Source organism: Microcaecilia unicolor, chromosome 8, assembly GCF_901765095.1.
Source record: "Microcaecilia unicolor chromosome 8, aMicUni1.1, whole genome shotgun sequence".
Lineage (NCBI taxonomy): Eukaryota > Metazoa > Chordata > Amphibia > Gymnophiona > Siphonopidae > Microcaecilia > Microcaecilia unicolor.
In genome coordinates this window covers 98,496,668-98,514,999 of record NC_044038.1, presented here as the reverse complement: position 1 = coordinate 98,514,999, position 18,332 = coordinate 98,496,668, and the positions used below count along the sequence as shown (strand labels likewise).

The 18,332-nt window shown below is 46.5% G+C and overlaps 1 protein-coding gene across 3 annotated transcripts in view; it reads right to left on the bottom strand.

The window, feature by feature from the left end:
* Nucleotides 1–18,332, bottom strand: part of LOC115476928 (IgGFc-binding protein-like) — a 920,282-nt gene that overhangs the window by 627,050 nt on the left and 274,900 nt on the right. For all 3 annotated transcript variants that reach the window (XM_030213515.1, XM_030213514.1, XM_030213517.1), the window contains one exon: nt 11,028–11,626. In XM_030213515.1, the coding sequence (XP_030069375.1) occupies nt 11,028–11,626 (599 nt within the window). The remainder of the gene's footprint in view (nt 1–11,027; nt 11,627–18,332) is intronic.

Sequence of the window (18,332 nt, the reverse complement as noted above, 5' to 3'; positions counted from 1 at the left end):
GGGTTGTCAGGCGGATTTGTGTGGCCGTTAGTTCTCATTGTATGCCTTGTTGAAGAGAGATGTCTTTAGAGATCTGCGAAAAATAGTTGTTTCGTTGATTGTTCTCAGGTCTGCAGGCAGTGCATTCCACAATTTTGTGCCCAAGTACGAGAGTGTAGTATCGTGCTTCTGCTTGTACTTTAGTCCTTTACAACTGGGGAAGTGCAGGTCGAGGAACTTGCGGGATGCTCTTGTGGCGTTTCTTGGAGGTAAGTCTAAGAGGTTTAGCATGTAGATTGGGGCGTCTGCGTGAATGATTTTGTGTATAATCGTGCAGATCTTGAACGTAATGCGCTCCCTAAGTGGGATCTAGTGGAGCTTCTTTCTTAAGGGTTTTGCATTTTCATATTTAGTTTTTCCAAATATGAGTCTGGCGGCAGTATTCTGGGCAGTTTGTAGTTTTTTGATAGTTTGTTCTTTGCATCCAGCGTATAGTGCGTTGCAGTAGTCCAGATGACTTATTACCATTGACTGTACCAGGGTGCGGAATACATACCTCGGGAAGAAAGGTTTTACTCTTTTAAGCTTCCACATGGAGTAGAACTTATGGTCTCTACACTCAATGTTTCCTAAAAATAAAAGTTTTTTGGGGTGTTATGGTAAAATTATGTATAATCATACCTGATAATTTTCTTTCCATTAATCATAGCTGATCAATCCATAGACTGGTGGGTTGTGTCCATCTACCAGCAGGTGGAGATAGAGAGCAAACTTTTGCCTCCCTATATGTGGTCATGTGCTGCCGGAAACTCCTCAGTATGTCGATATCAAAGCTCCATCTGCAGGACTCAGCACTTAGAGAATTACACCCACAAAGGGACACTCTGCCCAGCTCACCACCGCCGAAACGGGGGAGGGGAATTAACCCAGCTCATCCCCACACAAGTGGGGGAGGGGAATTAACCCAGCTCATCCCCACACAAGTGGGGGAGGGGAATCCGTCCAGCTCATCCCCGTGGAGCGGGGGAGGGACACCACACCCGCCGATGCGGGGGGATCTGGCTTATCCTGCAACCGCAACCGCGGGAGGAGCTGACTGACCCTAGCACCGCCGAAGCGGGAGGGGTACAAAACTGCCCTACAACCGCACGAAGCGGGAGGGAGTGCCGGCAGAATTTATGTCTCAATCCAGCCCCGTGAAACGGAGGGGAGAGGAATGCAGCAGCTCACTGTAACACAAACTCGTCTCAACTCTTGAAGAATCCAAGTGAAAAAACTTGAACCCGAAGTCTTCCTGAAGTAACTGAAGACTAAACTTGAACCTGAAATGCAACCAGAATAGAAACCATACAGATATCTGGGCGGGGCTATGGATTGATCAGCTATGATTAATGGAAAGAAAATTATCAGGTATGATTATACATAATTTTACCTTCCATATCATCAAGCTGATCAATCCATAGACTGGTGGGATGTACCGAAGCAGTACTCACCCAGGGCGGGACATAGGAATCCCTGAACTCAACACTGAAGCTCCACACCGGGCCTCCGCCCGTGCCGCCACAGTCAAGCGGTAATGCTTGGATAATGTATGGGCCGATGCCCAAGTTGCCGCCTTGCATATCTCTTCCAAGGAGACGGACCCGGCCTCTGCCAGCGAGGCCGCCTGAGCTCTAGTGGAGTGAGCCTTCAGCTGGCTAGGCGGCACCTTCCCCGCGGCCACATAAGCCGCGGCAATGACTTCCTTGACCCATCTTGCCACTGGAGGCTTAGCAGCCTGCAGACCCTTACGAGGACCTGCCAACAGGACAAACAGATGATCCGATTTCCGGAAATCATTGGTCACTTCCAAGTATCTGATGATGACTCGTCTCACATCCAGATATTTAAGAGCAGAGTACTCCTCTGGGTAGTCCTCCCTACGAAAGGAAGGGAGACAGAGCTGCTGATTCACATGGAAGCGAGAAACAATCTTGGGCAGGAAGGAAGGCACTGTGCGAATAGTCACTCCTGCCTCAGTGAACTGCAGAAAAAGACTCTCGACATGAGAGTGCCTGGAGCTCGGAAACTCTTCTGGCTGAAGTGATAGCCACCAAAAAGACTGCTTTCAACGTCAGGTCTTTCAGAGATGCCCTCAACAAGGGTTCAAAAGGCGGCTTCTGTAATGCTCTGAGCACCAGGTTAAAATTCCACGCAGGCACCATTGAGTGCAGAGGAGGGCGCAGGTGCTTAACTCCCTTGAGAAAACGCACCACATCTGGCTACGAAGCCAGGGAAGCACCCTTCAGGCGGCCCCTGAAGCAAGCCAGGGCCGCTACCTGGACTTAAAGGGAACTGAGCGACAGGCCTTTCTCCAGACCTTCTTGCAGGAATGCCAATACTGAAGAAATTGGAGCAGTGAATGAAGAAAATGAGCCTGCTTCGCCACGCTGCAAAGGTACGCCAAACCCTGGCGTAAGCAGTAAAAGTAGAGCGCTTCCTCGCTCTCAGCATAGTGGCGATGACCTTGTCTGAGAAGTCCTTCTTCCTCAGACGCTGCCGCTCAATAGCCAGGCCGTAAGCCCAAAGGGGGAGGGATCCTCCATCACCACGGGACCCTGATGTAACAGACCCTGCTCCACTGGCAGCCCCACCAGGATTATCCGGCCCGGATGCTTTGCCAATCGGTCTAGCACCCTGCCCAACATGGGCCAGGGCGGGAACACATAGAGAAGCTCTTGTGTTGGCCACTGTTAGAGGAGAGCATCTACTCCCAGAGATCGAGGGTCCCGTCCTCTGCTGAAAAAGCGCGGCACTTGGCAACTGGCCGATGACGCCAATAGATCTAGGCTCGGCTGGCCCCAGCGCTTCGTGATATCTAAGAACGCCTGAACCGATAACTGCCACTCTCCGGGATCCAAGGTATGGCGACTGAGAAGTCCGCCTTGACATTCATGACTCCGGCAATGTGGGCTGCTGACAGCTGCTCCAGGCTCGCTACCGCCCACTGGCATAGATTCATGGCTGCCTTGGCTAGAGGGGCGCTCTTGGTACCTCCCTGGCGGTTGACATAGACCACAGCCGTGGCATTGTCCAACAGGGCCCGTACTGGCTTCAACGCCAGTACCGGGATGAACTCCAAAAACGCCAACCGAATGGCTCTGAGTTCCAGGAGGTTGATAGACCACTTTGCCTCTGCAGGAGACCAGAGCCCCTGCGCTGTCCTTCCCAAGAAGTGGGCTCCCCAGCCCGACAAAGAGGCGTCCGTCGTGACGACAATCCACTCCGGGATCACCAGAGGCATTCCTGCAGACAACTTGTCTGTCTGCGTCCACCAGCTCAGCGCCTTGCGCACTGCTGGGTCCAAGGGAAGGCGCACAGCATAATCCTCCGACATCGGAGTCCAGCGCAGCAGCAGAGATTGTCGAAGTGGTCTCATATGAGCCCTGGCCCAGGGCACTACATCCATCGTGGCCGACATAGAGCCCAACAGCTGCACATAGTCCCAAGTCCGAATAGGAGAGGCTACTAGGAACTAGTCCACCTGAGCCTGAAGCTTGACAATCCAATTGTCTGGCAGGAACACTCTGCCCACTTGGGTGTCGAATCGAACTCCCAGATGCTCCAGGGACTGAGTCGGGCGCAGCTGGCTTTTCTCCCAGTTGATGATCCACCTCAGGGAGCTCGAAAGAGCAACCACCCGGTTCACAGCTTTGCCGCACTCTGCATAAGAGGGGCTTGGATCAACCAGTCGTCCAGATAAGAATGGACTTGAACTCCTTCCTTCCACAGGAAGGCCGCGATGACCACCATTACTTTGGAGAAGGTCCGCGGAGCAGTAGCCAACCCGAACGGGAGGGCTCTGAACTGGAAGTGTCGGCCAGTACTGCAAAACGCAAAAAGCGTTGATGAGGAGGCCAGATGGGAATATGCAAGTACGCGTCCTTGAAGTCCAAGGATGCCAGGAACTCTCCTGCCTTCACTGCCGCTATAACAGAGCGGAGGGTCTCCATGCGAAAGTGCCGAACTTTCAAGGCCCAATGGACCCCTTGAGGTCGAGGATAGGCCGTACAGAACCTCCTTTCTTTGGAATCACAAAGAAAAAGGAGTAACGTCCCTTGCCAGGCTGATTCTCTGGCACCGGAACGACCGCCCCCAGGCGGAACAGATTGTCCAAGGTCTGCTGCACTGCCACAGCTTTGACCGGAGACTTGCAGGGAGAGAGTACAAACCCGTCTTTTAAGGGTCGGCAGAACTCTAGCTTGTAGCTGTCTCTGATGACTTCCAGCACTCAAGCGTCTGAAGTTATTGTGGTCCACTCGCCCATAAACGAGGACAGCCGTCCTCCAATCTGCACTGAGGCGTGGACCAAGGCCCCGTCATTGGGTACGAGACCCTGGGGGAGGACCGGAGGGAGCACCTCCGGGACGGCGGTCTCTGCGAAAGGAATGCTGCTTGGGGGAGAAGTTCCTCTTGAAGGAAGAGAGGGCAGAGGAGCCCGACCTGCCCAGGCGGTACCGACGGGCTTCCTGAGCCCGTCCTCTGGAGGTACCAGGGCGAGTACTAGCCCGAGCCCTGACCTCTGGTAACTTCTTGCCCTTAGACGTGCCGAGATCGGTCACGATTTTGTCCAGCTCGACCCCAAAGAGCAGCTTGCCTTTAAAAGGCAATCTAGCCAGGCGGGATTTAGAGGCATGGTCAGCAGACCAATGTTTCAGCCAAAGCCACCACCGCGCAGAGATTGTCTGAGCCATGCCTTTAGCTGAGGCTCTCAAGACATCATACAGCAAGTCTGCCAAATAGGCTAAGCCCGATTCCAGGGCCGGCCAAACAGCCCTCAAGGAATGATCCGAGGGGGAAGCCCGCTGCACCATAGTCAGGCACGCCCTGGCCACATAGGAGCCGCAAACTGAGGCCTGCAAACTTAAAGCAGCCGCCTCAAAGGATGACCTTAAGGCCGCCTCCAATCCTCTGTCTTGGGCGTCCTTTAGGGCCGTGCCACCTTCCACTGGTAACGCCTGTTTTCTTAGTCACCGCAGTGATTAAAGAATCCACGGTAGGCCACAGAAAGGCCTCACATTCACCTTCAGGCAAAGGTTAGCGGCGGGACATAGCCCTAGCCACTTTAAGGCTCGCTTCCGGGACATCCCATTGAGCCGAAATTAAGGAGTGCATGGCATCATGCATGTGGAAGGTTCTAGGCGGGCGCTTCGTCCCCAGCATAATGGCAGAGCCAACAGGGGCTGAGGGAGAGACGTCCTCCGGAGAGGAAATCTTCAAAATGCCCATGGCCTGCACTAACAGGTTGGGCAAATCCTCTGAGCTAAAGAGCCGCTGCAGAGGGGTCATCCGCTCCATCCGAGCGGGGATCCGTCTCCTCCAAGGAATCCGCAAAGGACCGTTGGGAGACCTCAGACACGCTGCCCTCATCTACATCGGAGGAGACAAAGTCCTCCAAGGCCTGGGAATCAACCCGAGGGCGTTTACCTCTGGGAACCTCAACCTCTTTACCAGACGAGGGAGCAGGGGCAGCGTTTTGCATGAGGAAAGCCAGATGCAGCAGCAAAACAAACTCGGGGGAGAAACCTCCCAGACTGTGCACTTCCGCAGCCTGGGCAACAGCCCTAGACGCACCCTCAACCGGCGCTCGCAAGAGCGGGGGAGAGACATGCTGCGCATCCAAAATGGCGTCCGGCGCGACACTCCGCGAAGGAGCCGCGCGGGAAGAACGGCGCTTAACTTTAGCCGCTTTGTGCCGTCGCCCAAATTAAGGGCGTTCATGGCATTAATGTCTCCAATCTCAAGGGCGGCCCACGAAGAAGCCGTCCGAGCCGCGTGGCCGGCCAAGATGGCGGAAGCGAGGAGCGGGGGATGGGCGTTTATGGTGGGAAAAACCGCCACGCCGGAGGAAGGACCGGGACATTCATCGGTCACGAAACTGTCACCCAACAAGGGCGAATCAGGCTGTAAGACCCCCGCATCCCCTCTAGAAGCGCTCAAGCGATCCGGGGAGCGACCCTTTGCGCCCTCGCCCTCCGACGCCATATGCCACGAGGAGAAGAATCGGGGAACCCCCTGCCCGCTATAAAAAGGTAAAAATTACCTGCTGTCCGCTCCGAGCGGTAACGAACTGGTGTCCTAGTGAGTAGCTGCAATGAACGTTTAAATAAACGTCGAAATAAACGCCTTTAAGGACGTTTAAAAATTTTTTTTTTTTTTTTTTTTTTTAAACGGAGCCAGCGGGAGGGGGGAGAAAAGGAGGGACCTGGTACCACCAGGTTTGCACTTGCTCAAAAGAGCCCTCAACCCCAGGCACTCAACAAAACTTAAAAATTAGGCTTGGAGGCCTAGCCAGAGCTGCTGCTGTGTGTGACCACCACCTGCTGAGATAGAGAACATACTGGGGAGTTTCCGGCAGCACATGACCACATATAGGGAGGCAAAAGTTTGCTCTCTATCTCCACCTGCTGGTAGATGGACACAACCCACCAGTCTATGGATTGATCAGCTTGATGATATGGAAATTAGCATTAAGTAATAGAAAGGTTCAGTTTACTTTATCAAACATTTGGTTGTTTTCATATTATAAGGCATACGCTTGTTGGTACCAACACTTGCTTCAGCATTTATACCGATACATAATTCACACTGATCATGCTATTTCACATACCATATTATATGTTTAAGTGATACACTACTTTTAAGTTAATGCTTGGCTCAGTACATTTTTATTTGATATGATACAAGATAAGGTTTTCTCCATTTTTATGGTTTTACTTATAGCACATATACAACTAATATAGTGCAATTTATCTATATCTTATATGTTAGACCAAGTATTGTTATTTTTTTGTGTGTGTCACACTTTATGTACATTATCACAATACATTTTAGGTTAAGTTTCTATATTGAATAATGTTCACTATCATTCTAGTGCAAATAAACTCTGTAAGGTTTTTTTCCCTATAATAAGTTTTTTCCTACACTTATATATTATTATTAAGAGCTTTGCTTGTGAAACTTATACTACTGATGTTGTGTTGCACCTATATTAATTTATGCTGAACATTATCTGTTGCCTGTGTTTATTGCAACATATTTCATGCAGTATACCTTTTCTCATGAACTATAAATTGCATGTGTCATCAGAGACTTATAAGCAAGAGTGTTTACCATTCCCGTGGCATGGACTTTTCAACTCACTCAAAGACATGTGTTATATGCTACCCTCAACTTTTGTTATTGCAGTGCCCACCATTTTAAAGACTGCATCTTATGGATTGTGTTCTTATGAACTGTTTGCACAGCCATACACCACTTGCAGTCATGCTGTGGACATTGAAGATGTATCCCAAATTACCTTCGACACCATGGTTCATCACTCAGCTATTACCATGCTTTGCTACAAAGTGACTTTTCTTTTCTTCCATGAACTCACAAGTCATTTAACTTTTATGGACATGAAATCCGCCCCTGACCGCTTCATAACAGACCTCACATCCCACCTAAACTACATGCTCCAGCAAGGTCTCTTCCCTAAGGAAAACGGCAAAATCCTATTCACCCCGATACCAAAAGACACCAAGAAAAAAACAAATGAAATCACTAACTACCATCCAGTAGCATCCATCTCATTGTTAGCCAAACTGATGGAAAGCATAGTAGCCAAACAACTTACAGATTATATAAACAAACTCTCAATATTACAAGAATCACAATCAGGTTTTCATCCCCTCCACAGCACGGAGACAGTACTACTCACTCTTCTAGACAAATTCAAGCAGGAAATAGCAATAGGCAAAAACATCCTCCTCCTCCAACTCGACATGTCTAGTGCATTCGACATGGTAAACCATACTATATTAATAAGATTACTAGATAAGTTCGGGATCGGTGGAAACATACTTAGCTGGATCAAGGGTTTCCTAACCACAAGAACATATCAAGTAAAGTCAAACTCAAACATATCATCACCGTGGAAAGCAGACTGTGGAGTACCACAAGGATCATCGCTATCACCGATCCTCTTCAACCTAATGATGACCCCACTAGCCAAGTCCTTATCCAACCAAGGCTTTAACCCCTTCATCTATGCAGACAATGTCACAATATACATTCCTTATAAATCTAACCTGACAGAAATCACCAACAAAATCAAGAACAGCTTAAACATCATGGACTCTTGGGCTAATGCATTTCAACTAAAACTCAACAAAGAAAAAACACACTGTCTCATCCTCTCGTCCCAACATAGTGCAGACAACCCCACAATCATCAACACCCCAGATTACACCCTCCCTATCTCAACCTGAAACTCCTCGGCATTACAATGGACCGCTACCTAACACTAGAGAGCCAAGTGACATCCACGACAAAGAAAATGTTCCACTCAATGTGGAAGCTCAAACGCCTGAAGCAATTCTTCACGAAAGAAACATTTCGCAACCTGGTACAATCAATGGTACTAAGTCATGTAGACTACTGCAATGGAATCTATGCGGGATGTAAAGAACAAACCTTAAAGAAACTCCAGACCGCTCAAAACACGGCAGATAGGCTTATCTTCAGAAAAACGCGATTTGAAAGCACAAAACCCCTCGTCGTAAAACTACACTGGCTCCCAATCAAAGAACACATTGCTTTCAAAATCTGCACTCTGGTTCACAAAATTATCTACGGTGAAGCCCCGGGATACATGACAGACTTGATCAACCTACCAACTAGAAACACATCCGAATCAACATGAACATACCTAAATCTGCACTACCCAAGCTGCAAAGGACTCAGATACAAATCAACCTACGCATCCAGTTTTTCCTACATTAGCACACAACTGTGGGACGCATTACCAAAAGCCTTGAAAACTACGTACGATCACCTAAACTTCCGGAAAACACTAAAAACTAACCTGTTTAAAAGGCATACCCTGCCGATCCAACATAAATGCCTGATATCTGTAACACAACAAAATTAAAGTATGTAATGGACATAACACGACTCTTCCGCTACACAATGCCCTAACGTGGCTGTGCCACATGAACTCTATCTCACCACAACATCACTTTGTATTTGTTCACACCGGAGTCTGAAAACGCCTCTCTGGTACTATGTAAGCCACATTGAGCCTACAAATAGGTGGGAAAATGTGGGATACAAATGTAATAAATAAATAATAAAATAAATAAATAAATTTGCTTAGGCATTTCAAAGTCACTTAATCACACTTTCTGATGGACTTTATTACATGCAACTCAATTTGCTTTGTTCATTGCATACTCATGCATTCCAGTATTACATTTTTTCATACGTATATACTTGTTATTCTTAGAATCATGTTAAGCTTCAATGCAAGAATGTAGTCTGAAATTCCTGATAAAACATTGTAACCACATTCATTCATTGTAATGGAGTAAACATATTGTTGCTTACAGTGTTTTAAGCTGTCCAGCTCACCCTTGGAGCTGAGCACTTGAAAGGGGTGGATTACAGAAGCAAAGCTACTGAATCACTACTGTAGAACTATGAGCACTATGCCCAGGCATCCATGTGACCTACATGACATAAATGGTCCTACATAACGGTACTATCCAGCATGAAGAACCTGATTACAATGTCAAAATTCAGATATTTCCTCTATAAAACCTCTAGACATTGTGGAGTCAACCAGTCTAACAGAGAATAACAACTCTTGTTTACTGGACAGATGCTGCTAATACAGGACAGTGTTATCAGCATTTATGCAGGTTGTTATCAAATGGATGTCCATACAGCAAGCTGTTACCAGAACTGACATCAAGGTAGGATGCTTGGAGATACTTGCTTATGTTCTTCAAGAGCAACATACGTCAGAGACAGAGAAAAGGCTCCCGATTTCTTCATAAAAGGCAGCTCTTGCCAAAGTTAGCTGCCTTGTGCCAACATCACATCTGAGGGGCAAGATCTGCATTGGACCCAGTGGCGTAGCTACGTGGGGCCTGGGGGGGCTGGGCCCCCCATAGATTTGGCCCTGGCCCCCCTGCCGATGACCCGCTCGACCCCCCCTCCTGCCGCCATCCCGCCATCGCCTACCTTTGCTGGCGGGGGACCCCAACCCCCCTGCCAGCCAAGGTCCTCCTCGCAAAAGTCTTCCTTCTGTTTCTAACGTCCTGCAAGTGCAGGACATCAGAAACAGAAGGAAGCCTTTTGCGAGGAGGACCTTGGCTGGCAGGGGGGTTGGGGTCCCCGCCAGCAAAGGTAGGTGACGGGGGGTTGGCAGCAGGAGGGGGGTCGAGCGGGTCGTCGGCGGGGGCGGGGGGGGGCAAAGTTGGTGGTGGCGGGGTCGACAATGACTGGCGGGCAGTGTCAGAGGCAATGGCGGGAGGGGGGTCAGCGGCGCCGAGGGGTGGTAAATGTGCCCCCCTCACCTCGGGCTCTGGCCCCCCTCCCGCCGAAGTCTGGCTACGCCCCTGATTGGACCTGACTGACATCTGAAGAATATGCTGACATCTGAAGGACTACATCAGCTTGTGTGTGTGCCAAGCCTCCTTGAAAGTGCCCTGGGATTAGAGTGACCCTTTATACTTTAAAGTCTAGCTTTACTCCAAGCTATCTCTGTAATAAAATTGTCTTTGTCTTTATTCCTGTTTACTTTATGTCATTTGTTGCTACTGTAAATAAATAAGACCCTATTTTTTATAATATTTGGGTGTGGAGTTAGTTTCTTTTACTATTTTGGTACAGTGGGCTTGGATCTAAGGATAGTGGGTAAAATATTCACTTCTGACACTTCTCTAACCATTGCTAATCTGGTTGGGACCCATTTTTGTTATAACTTATACTAAAGTGTTAGGTACCCCAATAATACCCTAAAACAGAGTGTATCTGTTTTGTGCCCACAGTATGATGACTAAATAAGTACATAACATTTCTCACTGAAAACCAAAGTAGTTGCTGAGAAAACGGCAAAAAATTCTAGGGGGTTACTTTTTTTTTTTACATCTTGCATAACCAAAACATTGAGTTTTTCCATTGTTTTCTCTAACAATACTATTATCTGAGTACAACCATATAGTAAAAGAAGATAAACTTACCATCACTTTGCTAGGAAAGGCATTGGTCATTGTTATCTCTAGACTGGGGATGAGAACAGTTACATTGCTGGTATAAGCTACATCTTTGCTGCCCCTATGCTCATTATGGACAAGGACCTGGAAATCCACCAAATCTTCCTTCTTGATGCACAACCCTGACAACAGGTAAACACAAGTGCCTTGGTAGTTAAACCTCTGACCATCATAGCTGATATAATGCGGGTCTCCTGCAGCCGAGCAGATGCCATAACTGGTGGGCTGGCAGCCTTGGACACCATCGACAATGCCACAGTGCTCAGTGGGTTTACACTTGCTCTCTTTGCACTCAACTTCTTTGGTGGCTGGGTTACAGAAACATTGTGTCTCACAATTTTTATCGGCCCAGAACCTCTCATTCTGTGCATAAGGGAGCCCTTTGTAGACACAGCCACATTTGTTCTTTGGGATGCATTGTCCTTGGCTCAGTACAAAACTATCATTGCATTGACAGCTTTCAAGGCAAGGATCCTTGCAGGTGGCAAGAGCTGGTGGATCGTCACATGTTGCTGGACAGGCAGTGCCGCACAGCTCATAATGACTGTTCAGGTTACAAATGATTGCTACAAGAAACAAAAAAATTATGGCAAAGTTACGGCAGGTAAAATACATACTGTGGTCCCTTGCAACACATTCGTAATACTTTAACACAATCTAGTAGTAAAGGGCAGAGCCGTAGCGAGGGGAGCTGACACCCGGGGCGGGTCGCCGCTGCGCACCCCCTCCCCCGGGTGCAGCACAGCGCACCCTCCTCCCGCTGGAGCGCACCTCCCCCCCCCCCCGGAGCGCATACCTGCAGCGAGGGACAGGCGGGAGGGCCGATCTGCCCCAACTGCATGTTGCTGGGGTGTGTCGGCTCCGCGCTGGTTCACTGCTCTCTCTGTCCCGGAACAGGAAGTAACCTGTTCCGGGGCAGAGAGGGCAGTGCACCAGCGTGGAGCGGACACCCCCCAGCGGCGTGCACCCGGGGCAGACCGCCCCCCCCCCCTTCCTACGCCACTGGTAAAGGGGAGCAATGTGGTTTGAAGAGACCAGAATGTCCATTAAGTTTTTCTTCTTCTTGAATCTCTTACTATCAAAAATTATAGAATGTTCCTGCATTAGGAAGATGACATGACTGAGTCAGGGTGAATGGCACTTCCAGGAACCAAAATACTCAGAGATGTTCCAGGATCATATGTGATTTGTTATTTAACCCTATTTCTTTCTATGTTGTCTTTTGACCTGCCAACTCTTATGAAAATGATCCGAGCATCTCCACAAGGACCTTTGTCTTCATTTATGGCTAACTATAAAAATAATATATTTTTAAAATTAAACGCTAGATTACAAAGGAAAATCTAATTCTGTCCCATCAAATACCAAGAGAAGATTTTGTTTGGTAAGAATAAAATGCTTGTTAGCTATCAGTAACACTATCTCTGGATTTCATCACCTTACATATTATTAATAAAGGGTAATTGGTCAATCCATATAGGCAGGGTCACTACCTATATGTGTAGCAGCATTAAATATATAGATTGTTAATCATCAGCACTTAATCTGGTGACCTTGCTGACTGAAAATCTGGCCCCTGGTTAGTACAAACATCATAACCCTGGGTATACCCAAGCCAATCAAACTTCCGGCTTAGTAGCCAACCCAGTCCGCCGTCATTAGCAAGACTGACCAATCGTATATAGAGCTCCCCGCCTATTATTCATTTGGAATAAATCAAGACATAGGACTGCATTGAGAAGTACTGTTTCAGCCAAAGAACTCTACACTCATCTCCTCTGATCAATGAAAGAGCTCCTCCCTATGCCAACTGATCAATAACAGAGCTTCTCACTATGCTAATCTCAGAGCTTTCTTATGTGCCTGTGCTTAGCAGTCCTGAAAACATGCATCTTTCAAGTTCATTAGCTCATGAAGGCCTCTTTCAATTGACTACTTTTTCAGTTTTCTTTACAACTTTTTCAGTTTTCTTTGAACATAGGGACCAATATGAATTAATAATTTATATTTATTTATACTTTATATTCATAAAACCCTTAACTCAAAAGATCCTGGGCAATATATAAAATTAATGAAATACAATGCATACAATTAAATAGAAGGTGCTACTGAAATGACAACATTGCTAACCATGTTTAACCTACTATCTTTAGGGCAAATTTTAACCACTATCTAACTGGCTGGGTTGCTCAATTTAAGCTAGATGTAGGAGCATGCTGTTGTTCCCCCAACTGAACTCCCTGGAACATCTATTTTTGGATTGGCTAAAGGGAGGAAGTTTTCAACATAGGTTACCATTAAGATGGGTTATTTTACCACATGTCGTGCTATTGTAGCACAGGGTCTCATTGCATAAAATGGGATCCCGTGCTAAAACAGCATGACTTGTAGTAAAATAACCCATCTTTATGGTAGACCAAATTGATAATTCTCTCCCACCCCCCTTAGGGAACAGGCACACATTAAAAATAAGTGTGCAGACTAAACCAACACTTGACAGGAGAGTAAGGGACATAGTTATCAATGTGGACTATCATTAAGATGGGTTATTTTACCTCTAACTCATGCTATTTTAGCATAGATCCAGTTTTATGTAATGAGATCTTGTTGCAAATAACTGGGATTAAAAGTAAAATAACTAGTCTTAATGGTAGCCCATGTTGATAACTTCCCCCCCCTTAGTTGCATTATGTAAATCATCAATGATCCTCATTGACTGTCTCACCTCGAACAATGCTCTTCCTTCCTCTGCTAGAGGTACACTAGAGAGTTGGGTTTTCACATTTGCCACAAATTTATCTAATGCATTTTCATTATGATAATCTGAAAACCCAACTGGCTAGATATACCTTCAGGAGAGGGTTGAGAAGCACTGCCAGAGTTTGAATTCCTGTAACCAGTATTTTAAAAAGGGGGAATTAGAAACCTCATGCAAAGACAAATATGTATCTGTCTTTATTTAGCTGGCAGTAATCAACGACTTTTTAAACGGCTGATCATCACTGGCTAAATTAGCTCCAGATATTCAATGTTGGGCTCTGTGTGGGCACTGGCACTGAATATTATTATTATTATTATTAACATTTGTATAGCGCTACCAGACGCATGCAGCGCTGAACACCTGACACAGAGAGACAGTCCCTGCGCGATAGAGCTTACAATCTAAAAATATAGACAGACAAGACAATTAAGGGTGAGGAAAGTACTAGGTGAGAAGGAATAAGGATAGGGGAATTGAGTAGTGTTTAGGAGCCAAAAGCAGTGGTGAAAAGGTGGGTTTTCAGCATAGATTTGAAAACAGGTAGAGATGGAGCTAGGCGTACAGGCTCAGGAAGTCCATTCCAGGCATAAGGTGCCGCGAAGGAAAAGGAACGAAGCCTGGAATTAACAGTGGAGGAGAAGGGGGATGACAAGAGAGATTTGTCCAGTGAGCGGAGATTACGGGGAGGAATGTAGGGAGAGATGAGAGAGGAGAGGTAATGGGGGGCTGCAGAACGGATGCATTTAAAGGTCAGTAAGAGAAGTTTGAACTGTACGTGGAAGCGGACAGGGAGCCAAGTGAAGTGACTTGAGGAGTGTGCTAGTGTGGGTAAAACGATTTTGGCGGAAAATAAGTCGTGCCGCAGAATTTTGGACAGACTGGAGAGGAGAGAGATGGCTGAGTGGAAGACCAGTGAGAAGCAAATTGCAATAATCCAAGCGAGAGGTGACAAGGGTTTGGATAAGGGTTCTGGTAGCGTATTCAGAGAGGAAGGGACAAATTTTGCTAATGTTGTAGACAAAGAAGCGACAGGTTTTGGCCGTCTGCTGAATGTTAGCGGAAAAGGAGTGGGAGGAATCAAAGATGACTCCTAGGTTGCGAGCAGATGAGACAGGGAGGATGAGGGTGCCATCTACTGAAATAGAGAATGGGGGGAATATCCAACTGAACTAGCCATCAGGACTTATACGAGAGTCTGGACAAGATACTTAACACTTCATTGCCCCAAGTACAAAAAACTTAGACTGTGAGCCCACTATGGACAGAGAAAGTGCCTGGATGCAATATGTAAACCACTTTGATTGTACCACAGAAAGGCAGAATATAAAGACTCTAATAAATAAATAAAATAAGTGGAGTCCATATACTCTCCTCCTCCCCCTTCCAAGCACCATGTGATCCCACCTCCCGCCCCCCAAGCACCCTCCAACACCCCTTCTGCCCTCTCCCCAGCCCTAGCAGGCTCCTCTGGACCTAACTACCAGCTTTGATAGTCTAGAAGTGTGCGACTACTGCTAGATGTTGCAGTGGTCATTTTCACTGAGGAACTTTGAGGGCTAGAAGTGATTGGGGTTTGCTCCTGTCCCAAGGTCCACTAGACCACCAGGGCTCATAGGTATACATTGGGGGAGGGGGCTGTTGGGACTCAGGAGGGGGATTGAATGGCTCTCAGGGAAGCAGGAGTGGGGGATAAAAACTTGTTGTGGGAGGGGGTGGATGTGAAGGGTAATGAGCTTCATGCCACAAATGGCAGCTAAGCTGACTGAGTAAGAAAACTTGCACATATAAATAATTATTACTGAAACAATGCAAGCTCCATTGGTTGCACATTAGCATCAAGCTCGACATTGTAAATTTTAAAGGCCCTCTTTGCGCCCTAGGAATACCCTTCTGTAGGGACAAAGGGTCTGCGCTTCCACTATGTGTTGGGCCGCCTGCCTAAATCCTTTTGATATTCCATCCCAGTGATATCTTTGTTGTGTAGATACCAGAAGGCGTAAGTCTAGGATACTGTCCATGACCATGGCCTTCTGTCTATCAGGATCTAAGTGAATCCTTGGTCATCTATGTAGCTACATATATTCTATTAAAATGCAACAGTAATGTATATAGACATAGAGTGTTAGTTGTGTGTGTGGCTTAGTTTGTAGTATCAATGAAAGATGAAGAATACTTGAAAATAAAGACAGAGATAGATTTCAGAGAGAAGGCTTTATTCTTACCAAGTTTTTCAATTAAGTACAGACATCAAACAGATTCTGGTTTCAATCGCATAGGGCTCTGCTGTCCGAGAAAGCGTTGGGGAAGGACTCCAACTCTCTCTCAAAATCTTATCTCTTTTATAGCCCCAAGTCCCAATTCAAGTCAATTGTGAGGTACCTTTTTTTTCTAATATTTCTCAATTTCTGAGATCATACTTTCCTATCCGGCCAGATGTTCATCTGTACCCAACTCCTTCCGTTCTAGCTATTGCAAGTTATTTCGCAATTTCCTCTTTTGTCAACATGTTTTCTCTTCTGCCAGAACATCTTATTTTTAGCATATCAGTTTCACTTCCTCTTTTTTTATCATCTTATGATCTCAGTTTCATCTTATAGAAAGACAAACTCCATTTTAATAAGTGCTACATTCAATTTGTACCTGATTTTGTTAAGACTCATCTATAAAGCCATTAGTAGGTTATCAGGCCCAGTCAGTGCTTTTCAGCTGTACAAAGCTATGTAGCTTGGCCCACCACTATTCCAGTGGATAGATCTTAAACTAGAACGCATATTAACTTGCAGGAAAAACAAGTCCTTGCTCAGCCAGTCATAGATTTTTAAACCAAGCTGGTATTCTTACAGCCTGAGTCCTAAAATCTGGCCTTCCACCCTTCCGGTGGGCATCCAGTGAGGGCCTCTTGCTGTAGTATAATTATACAACATCAATGACATGAACTGCATTGGCAGACAGTATCCAAGCAGGGTGGGAGGGAGGTCATATAGAGAAAATATTAAATTACAAGGATTTTTTTGGATTTACACCTTGCAAACAGTGAACTCAAAGAGGCTCAATGCAGAATTAGAATGAGCCACCTTAATTTAATCCTTTGTTCCTGATTGGTGGGTTTTGACTTCAACTGATTCTTAAAAGGTGATTACAAAAAAAAACAGCCGCCGCCATTTTGACAATATAGCCACAATCGTCATTTATGGTTTGGCAGTATAAGAGGTAATGACAATATACTTTTTTAGATGTTGCTTTTGCTCTAAATCAAACACTTAAATCTGACATGATGCTCTTTTACATACGGGTGTTGATCCTTGATAAAGCCAGTAGTCGATAAAACATGATTCACGTCAGACTGAAGAGACCCTCCACAGCCAATATCATGAAACTAAGTAGCATTATATTCTAAACTTTATATATATTGAAACATTTATTGAAAGAAGAAGGATTATTGTTTTTGCATATGAAGTTGTTTAACTTGTGAAGTTAAGTTGTGAAACTTGTTTCACAAAGAAATACAACAAAAAGATTAATAATGGACAAGTGACAATCCTGGGTGATTACAGACTGATTAAAAACAAAAATCAACTGATCTCCATACTGAGGTCCATAAAAAATTTGTTAAAACTTTCCATGAGTGTTTTTATATGCAAGCTGTCTTACCGCCTTATTTTCAAAAGTGATGGGCGCCCATATTTCGACCCAAATCGGGAGATGGACGCCCATCTCGCAAAGGCGCCCAAATCGGTATAATCGAAAGCTGATTTTGGGCGCCTTCAACTGCACTCCGTCGCGGAAATGGCCAAAGTTGACGGGGGCATGCCGGGGGCGTGGTGAAGGCGGGACTGGGGCGTGGTTATCAGCCGAGGAGAGATGGGCGCCTTCGGCCAATAATCGAAAAAAATGGGCGTTTTGGGGGGAATTTAGGTCACTTTTTTTTACCCTTTTTTTTCACGAACAAGTCCCAAAAAAGTGCCCTAAGTGACCAGATGACCACCGGAGGGAATCGGGGATGACCTCCCCTGACTCCCCCAGTGGTAACTAACCCACTCCCACCACACAAAAAAAGACCTTTAAAAATGTTTTTCCAGCCTGTATGCCACCTCAAATGTCATACCCAGCTCCATCACAGCAGTATGTAGGTCCCTGGAGCAGTTTTTACTGGGTGCAGTGGACTTCAGGCAGGTGGACCCAGGCCCATCCCCCCCACCTGTTACACTTGTGCTGGTAAATGGGAGCGCTCCAATCTGCCCCCAAAACCCACTGTACCCACATCTAGGTGCCAAACGTGCTATGGTAATGGTGTAGAGTTGTGGGTTTGGGGGGAGGGGGAATTTGGGAGCTTAGCACCCAAGGGAAGGGAGCTATGGACTTGGGAGGTATTTTACTTTTTTTTAATTTATTGTTACAAGTGCCCCTGCTAGGGTTCCCGGTTGGTGTCCTGGCATGTGAGGGGGACCAGTGCACTACGAATCCTGGCCCCTCCCACGACCAAATGCCTTGGGATTGTTAGTTTTTGAGCT